This window comes from Fusarium oxysporum, chromosome 3 (assembly GCF_000149955.1).
Source record: "Fusarium oxysporum f. sp. lycopersici 4287 chromosome 3, whole genome shotgun sequence".
Taxonomy (NCBI): domain Eukaryota; kingdom Fungi; phylum Ascomycota; class Sordariomycetes; order Hypocreales; family Nectriaceae; genus Fusarium; species Fusarium oxysporum.
Genome location: NC_030988.1, coordinates 4552950 through 4561399, shown reverse-complemented (window position 1 = coordinate 4561399; position 8450 = coordinate 4552950). Strand labels below are relative to the sequence as shown.

Here is an 8450-nt window from a genome sequence, read left to right as displayed (position 1 = left end):
AAGTGGAAAGAGATGATGCTACTGCCAAAGACATAAGGAAGGGAGGGTTTATTTCTTATGAAAGGGAACAGATGTTTTGCGACAAACTAGGATCAATTCTCCCATAGAAAGGAAAGGCCAATCCTAGATTTCTATATTCAGCAGTTCTGGCTACCAGCCCTCTCTCCCGGCATGGAAAATTGAAGCACGTATGCTCCCTAAGCGATAATCGATCTAACCAGTCCCGAAAAAGACGAACTTCACCAAGCTAACATATAGATATAACCATCTAGTTTTATACAAAAAAAAGACTCATCATAACTAGACCAAGTACATACAGTTCAAGTCCGCCTAGGCCACGTCGTCACGGACACCGCGTCGGCATGCGCCGCTTCTTCATCTTCCTCATCGTCACTTGAGGGGATCCACAGACAGCGGAGGTCCTCATCCTCCCCATCTTCTCGACATGGATGATTATGGGTAAACTCGATGGATATGGATATGTGATTATCCTCTTTACGATCATTCGTAGTTCTCGGCTCGACCCTGCTCTGAACGGCATGTGATAGCGAGTCGAGGGTATGGCTAATCACGGAGTCATCGATCCTGTGAATGGATTCACTACTGGGTACCTGAACGTAAAGATTTGGCGATTTATCTGGTGCCTTCACTAGCTTCTTGATCCTCTCCCATGCTTTGACTTCTTTCGTAGGGCCATACGTCTCATCCACAATGCGGCGTCGCAGCGTTCTTTTCTTGTCAATTCTAGTGTATTCACTACGAATCATCGATTCCTAGAGAGTGATGGATACGAACATCGCCGAACATGGCAATAGTGCATATTTAAGCATTCCAAGGGGATCCAAGAGGCCTTTTTCCAATTTCTGAGCCTAGCTGGTCGTACAGTAAGTACTTCCCTTTTTGATACGCGACACTTTGAAGATTCGTTCTTTCGATTGAGCCGGGTCTCATCCTATTTTAGCCTCTGGATAATTTCTGTTGTTCGCAAATCTCTCTTCCTTTGCTTCTGCGGCAGATATAGCAGAACCTGGTCCAGCATCTTGCGCTTTCCGTCTGATCTGAGCAATCTATCCAGTGTAGAGCCTTCGAGACGATAATGCTTTGGCGGGCTGGGGTCACAATACAAGTCGGCAGTGGGCTTAGACACAGAGCTGCGGAATATGCATCCCCCAAGTCAAGGGTGACTTTAATCTGTCACGTACGAATACTGACGATCCAGATTCGCTATGGCGCTTTAAAATACCAGTGTTTCAGTGGGGAGCAGGAAATTCAGGAAGCCTATGATGACAATAGAGTCGGAAGTATTCATATACAGTATTGTAGCGCTTAGTGGTTGTTTGTAATGGTGCTCCTCTCAGTACAAGTCATCTCCACATCCTCTGCGTCCTCCTTCATATCAAAATCATCATCCGGCGGCGGCCATAACACGATCGTCGGAATACACATTTCGTTGTCCCTCGACGCCTCTTCATTGTCTATATCCATCGGCTCGAACTGAGCGCCAGTGTCCATCGCTTGTCCGGTCACTTGTGTACCATGTCTTTGATTAGCTTCCAATTTCTCGGTCTTCTCTTGCTGACGAAGCGCCTGAGGATTTTCTCTCCGCGGAAATAGTGACTGTAGGGCAGGTAGTGACCTTACGTTCTGTTTTCGCATCAAACCAATTATATGCATGCCAGGTTGAGAGCGGACAGGATGCGGAGGTGACAAGTTTCACATCGGCAGGGCGAGCAGGGCTTAAATAGCAAACGAGTGACTTTGTTTTGTCCACATGAAACGAGACGGAGCTGACGACCTTTCTTACTTTCTAACACTATGAGCTTGATACCGTTCATCCTGTACATGCTGCAGTCATGTTCGTCTGGTTCTGGCTTCTTCCTCCCATTCATGCCATCCATGGTCTATGTTCTGTCAGCTCTCAGTATGAGTACTTGGCATAAAGACGTAAGGGTGTTTCCGACATTATGAATTAGATTTTGCTAATTTCTCACATGTATTGGGACATCTACGACGACCGTCTGTGCACGTGCACTTCTCACCAAACCAGATGCAGAATCAAGCTCTTCCTTAAACGGTAAGAAGCTTCCCAGGTAGTGGGAGCAATTATGGAACAACGCCAGGCGCATTAGTTTTACAGTACCTAGGCCAATAAATAAGTCTATTTGATCTATCGTTCCTTTCTTTCTTCTTCTACGCATCTCGTCATCTTTTTCTCTCAAGACATCCATCGAGACATCATCAAGACATCCATCAAAATTTATCGTGCTGTTCCTTTTCTGCCCTCTTCATTTTCGTTCTTGAATAAATAAAAGAGAGGAGAAAGAAAGTACAACTACGAGCACATCAGAGAAGGCCGATCAAGAAGACCGGTGTACGCTTGAAGTTCATACTCAACAGGCCGGCATCGCGGGCGGCATACCGATCATGCCCTGACTTCCCATTGGCCAACTTGTATTATTGTTCATATCTGGTCCAGCATCCTCGTAACAATTCATCTGAGACAATGCTCTAGTGATGATCGATAACAGCGGGTTTCCAGCAAATTGACCCGGCTGCGGTCCGTCCTCTGCCGTCGTCGTGGTATGTTTCGAACTGTCAGGCCAACCTGTCGCAGCGGCCGACCGCGGGCTAGGATGAGTCTCGTCTGATAGAGTCCGCGCTTGCATCTCAATGTCACTCTTCGACTGGGCGGAGGGCATGTGGCTGTCGCTGGCTGCCGCAGCCGTGGACTGTGTAACTTTTGCGGCTCCATTGCCAGCATCAGCAATAGCGTCGGTGTCGCGGTTCGCCAGTCCACCGTCGCCCAGACCTCCCTCGGCTTCGATGGGAGCCTGACGGACGACATGTGGGTCGGTTGAGGGAAGATGCATCATATCGATGGGCAGGTGACCGTTGTCAAGTTGATCCATCATCTCCATGCCCAAGTCCACGTTCATGTCCATACCCATGTTGTCTAGATCAAACTCCAGCATGTCACCCCAGTGATGTGCGCCAGGGAAATCTGTCACTTGGCCAAAGTCCATCATAGCCGACTGCATCCAGTCATCTTCTGCCATCGCCGTCGTCAGATCGACAGATCCTGGCTCATCGCCGTGACTACGCTGGACTGCATCATCCGACTGGCCATTCATAGCCATGGAAGCAAAGGGTGCGGTCGGCTCACACCACAGCTCGCCTTCCGCATCCTCGTCTGCCATAGAAGTGTATGGCATCACGGTGTGCTGATCATCTGGTACATCATCATGAAGATGACTCGAGGCAGCATTGTTCAGTTCCGCCGGCTCGCTTCGATCGGGAACCTCACGACGACGACCACCGCCTCCGTAACCGTGGTTATGGTCATCATCTTCGCCGTTGCCGTTGCCGCTGTCGTTGTCGTCGATATGACCGTCGATATGACCATCGGTACTGTCAATACCGCGAACAGCATGATCCGCGCAAGCGTCGAGGCGTGCTTCCCTTCGGATTCTTGTCTCGGTCTCTCCGGGGCCGGCATTGTCACGACCCCGGCGTCGGGTCACCCTCGGCGCTGGACTGGCTGGAACGTCCCGGGTACTCTCACCATCGTCTTCGGCTTCGGATTCGCCGTCGCCGGCGACGATGATTTGCGGCTGGGTCGGCGAGGCGCCAGACCCTGATGAGCCATCGCCCTGACGACCTCTGCTGCGAAGACTGAGCACACGGGGTGATGGCTTCGGCGCTGGTTTGGTGACCCGGCACGGCTTCGTATTGGCCGCCTGCTTCCGTTGTCTCGCTGGCCTCAGAACAAGCTCGCCATTAGACACAACCTGCCTCCGCCAAATATCGTGAATCTGTAACCACCATCCCGGTCAGCGACTCGCCCAATCGGCTTCTTCAGGCTCCATGCTTCTGCGCTTCTGAACCTACCACGTCGTTCGTGTTTTCCGGCAGCGATTCCCCGTCTGGGGTGTACACTGAGCCGTCCCAGAATCCATGGATCTTGTTGTAGAACGCAAGCACGGCGATCGTACCGCAGTCTTTGCCAAACTGATAGTTCTTCTTGATCGCCGTCATGCCTCTCTTGCGCATGGTCTGGCTCACCCATCCTCGATCTTCTGGGTGGGGGGACCTGGAACGAGTCTTCCGAGGCGCCATGTCTGCCTCTTCAGCCGGAAAGGAAGCAGAGACGAAACAGTATCGTCTTGGTCTCGATGTTGTTCCAAGATATGGAAGCTGTGTATATATCGAACGTACACTATCTTTTGAACGAACGGCGGAATTAAGTGGATGAATCGTCCTGTCCCGAACCGGACTCGCGACTCTCTTGCAGCACAGAACGACCCATTTCGCCCGCTATGCTTTCTTGCCAGGCCAATGTCTTGATTCGAGTTCATTTTCGGCCTTCTTTCGTCGTCGAGCCATTGCCGAACTTTCCAGACTTGCCATGCCAAGGACTGTTGGTCGGTCGTCGTGCAGCGGAACGGGTCATGTCGGTGTTACTCCATGGTCGTTGCAAAAATCCTCATTCAATCTGGGTCCAATTTCAACCTCTCCATCGCGTACCAGAGTGTCGGGACGAAAGCAACGTCAAGATAGGTCGAAAAGATGAAGCGAGGGAGATGGATGAGGAATATGAGACGCAAACCCATGAAAGAGGTGGGTCAAGTGTCTGCTAAAGCCAACACCTCTTTCGAATCCCTGGTTGTGGATCCAATCTCACGATGCCGTTGTCGATCGTGTTCTTCAACGTCCTATTTCCGCCTTCCGCTCTTCCGTATATTGCTTGCGCCCACCTATTGCAGTCCCGCTCAGCGCCAAGGTTACATCGGCAGTTGCGATCGACGTGCTCTGCATTGAACCCACATCACGTGGCACAATAACTGCCAAAACGGACTTTTAACCGATCTAGTGGCCGGGCCCTTGAGCTCTTGGCGGCGGCACATTTCTGCCGCTGTTGGATACTAGCTAGTGTAGGGTAGGTAACCTGTAGTTTCGTTGCTGTCCAATGGTCAAGTCCGATGCGCTACTGGATGTTCTACAGTTCAATGTATAGTATAGTGCATAGGCATTTTCCTCCTTGCGACAACATTCTCTTTATTTCTAAGATAGTTGTGTCTTGGAGGTACATATATCTACCTTTTAGACAGATATATCGTCCACTTTAGGTGGCAGAATTGGCCGATAAGCCTACTCCTAGCCGCAAAGGAGATGTACCTAGAAAGTATATGCGAGCATAAGCACTAGTCCCAATGTAGTTGCGTTCAATGCGAGTCAGCCTTACAGTGACCTTCTACAAGCCGTAAACCCAAGCATAATGATTGGTTATTGGGGCTTACTGCAGTTTGCAAGTCCGTTGTGAGGTAGGAAAAATCGCATGCTCAAACTGTAGTTGCCAGCAGCAATGACTGTTTTTGAGAACTGTGTGTGCGGTAGAGATTCCATTACACCTCGTTCTATTTCGACTTTTCCGTCTTTCTTGCTGGGTGACTGTTTTTAGGATGTCGCTCGGCTCCGCCGCGATGCAGGTAAAGTCCCGACCTGAGTAGCGAAAACGGCTTCTTGATCCACTTTACTTTTGGAGCTGTCACTGATCAGAGGAGCGGAAAATTGACGCGGCGGAAGCGGACGTTGTCGCTCGGAGACTAAGCACCATTGCACTGATGATCTAGGGCGTTTATGGCACAGCGTAGCGCCCTATTTTCAGGTGGCGTTTGGTTTAGTGTCGACGCGAAGGCCCTGACTCACGCACCGTTGAAGGAAGCTTTACTCTTAGAGCAGAAGAAACTCTTGCGGGGACCTCGTTTCATTGGATCGCGTAAAATAACTTGCGAAATGACTCCGCATGCTAAAGTGATTCCGGTTCCCCGGTTCCCCCGGTCTCCGGCTTTCCCTCCCCTCTTTTTGTTTCTTTCTTTCTTTATTTTTTTATTATTTTTTTATTATGTTTATTGTCGCTCCCTTTCTTTAGTTTCGTAATATCCCTGTCTGCGTCTGTGCTTTCCTGCTTGTCTATCTATCCACCTTCATGCTTTCATGGCTCGATGATGTGCTTCACGTGAATCATGAATGAACTGCATGTCGCCCCCACATTGCGGGATATCATGTGAAATACAGAGAAGCTAAAATTTGACACTGACTAGCGACCGAGGTCGAACGAAGCGAGGCGCTGAAGAACTGGTGCCGGACCACGTAGATCGTCTAGGTTAGACTGAAGCTAGGCAAGTTATCCGGAATGACAGCACGCGCACTAGCACAGGGGTATCATGGCTGTCAGAATCTGTGTCAACAAGCAAAATCAAGCGGCCCCGATGCTGACCTAAGAATGGCCTGGGCGGGGAGATAACGAAACCGTTGCTGGCTCTATACGGGCTTGTCAGCTGTCGCTCGCTGGTGGAACACTTGATTTGCGGAGTTAATGATGAACTCCACTGGAGAAGGGCAGGAAGGCTCGTATTCGCCGTGATAGGACATCACCACAAGAACAGTAAAACAACGACAAGAGTGACCAGCCATCGACTTGACAATACACCAAGGACTATCTCGCGTTAATTGTGTGATAGAATGATACGGTCTCAAAGAACCTCGAATTCTGATACCTTCTAGAAAATCAACTAACTTGGGGTAGGAGAGGTGTCAAGACGTTGTCGTAGGTTACCAAACATCGCGTGCCTCCTCGTCTCCACTTGGCGTTGGGTTTTGTCTTCCCTTACAGTACCTTGAGCTTTATTTTAACCTTCATAACCTCTCGATTCATGGTGTCAACGCTGGACAAGGTATCACACGTTTATTCTGGTGTCAGAATGGCCTGTACAGCAGCAAACAAATGTATTGATTGATTGTTGCCAAGCTTTCTCTCGTTCGGCGTATTCCATTCCGCAGAGTTACGTAAAGCATATAGCTAGATTACTAACGCAGTTGTTTTCTGAGGCCGTAGATCATGCCTTATCCTGCGACACATATCAATCGGCATTGTAGCGCGCCCTCCTACACCAGCGTGAAAGAATCCGGAGGGTTTTATTTTTTTTTATTTTTTATTTATTTACTTATATTTACTTATATCTATTTATATTTTGTCATCGTTATTCTTACCTGCCCTCTCGGTCCTGGGCCGTTGTGAGCCGTTGGTTGAGTCTATCAAAGATCGGGGGTTCTAGTACATCCTGCTGTTTTAGCATGCTGATAGCCAAGTCTCTTTTGGCGGTGATTGGGTAATGGATGGGTCCATGCCGCTTGACAACGTGGGATGACATGCTTAAACTGTGCGCGTTGCCTTGTGCAGTAGTTTCCAAGCCAAAATTGGATTTAGAAAACGCACTTGGCTTCAACCGCCCCCGCCAGTTTTGGTTGACGTTGTACATGTGGGGTCAAGCCAGGCGGGCCGGAAGTGAATTGCGGCCCCAAGATCTGCAACGAAACGAGTCAGCAGAATAGGATGGCCCCGAAAGCTTTCAGCATTACCTGTGCGCGTCCGAAGATTTTCGGAGCCGCTTCCACCGTTGAGAAATGGGGTAGTTAATTGTATTTGTCAAAGCGCCATTGCCCTATGTTATCCACTACGGTAACATGCTGCTTGCTGCATGCAGCAACATCCCAACATTGAGATGAGAGATTAGGTCCATAGAAGGTGGATGCCAGTAAGTCCGCTACCACACATGCGCTAGGAGTGAGCGGACGAGTCCCCCGAAATTGTTGTTCTTCAACCTCAACAGCCATACCAGACGCAGCTGCGATTTTCCGCTAACGAAGCAAGCGATCAGCTTGTCGTCCCAGGGCGGACGGACAAAATGTCCGATTTCAGAAAAAAAAAAAAAAAAAAGAAAAAAAAAAAGAGAGAGAGCGCGAGTACCTAGGTCTAGAAAGTACGCTTTGGTAGCACCTGCGAAATGACGCCAAAGTCTGGACGGTGCCAAACGGTGCTAACTTGTAGGACAGTAGGCAAGCGTGGAAAACGGACGGGTGCATCGCGACTGTATATTGTCGATTTCTGGATGGCTTCAACAAAAACGATCAAAGTCCAAAAGGGGCATGTTGCTGAGGTCTTTCGGAAGGTACACAATATTTGTGAAAGGTTACAGTATCTTCCTCCCACGATGGCTGGGTACTTACTCGACCCGTCGGCCGCCCAACAGGAGGGCTGCAGCTGCCTGCGCTGAACCAGACTGTCGGTAACAGCCATTCCCTACATATAAAGCTGCGTTGAAGGGAAGAACTGGACGCTGATACATTCATCGCTGCACCTGCACGGTAAGCTCTGGCACAGTCCCTCAGTCACTCGATCAGTCTCCTTACCGGCCAGCTCTTGCTTTCCCCATCTATCTCTACTCCTTCTGTCATTCTTTTTTATACAAGTGCCTTGATCTATTCTATCTAATTTTCTTTCTATGGAGTCTTCACAGCCCAGACCATCGCAAGCCTATATCCAGTCGCGCCGTCCAGTGCTAGCACCGCAGCCGGCTCAGCGTATTGCTAGGAGGGCCACCCGGTGCAGG

At 49.7% G+C, this 8450-nt stretch overlaps 1 protein-coding gene across 1 annotated transcript; it reads right to left on the bottom strand.

The window, feature by feature from the left end:
- Nucleotides 1-6920: 6920 nt before the first annotated feature.
- On the bottom strand, nucleotides 6921-8137 carry FOXG_06907 (uncharacterized protein; the record flags this gene model as incomplete). The annotated part of the gene is made up of 5 exons (XM_018385542.1): nucleotides 6921-6945; nucleotides 7051-7218; nucleotides 7277-7365; nucleotides 7825-7928; nucleotides 8068-8137. 5 exons carry the CDS (start codon nucleotides 8135-8137, stop codon nucleotides 6921-6923), a joined length of 456 nt encoding a protein of 151 aa, XP_018242968.1.
- Between the last annotated feature and the right edge of the window lie 313 nt (nucleotides 8138-8450).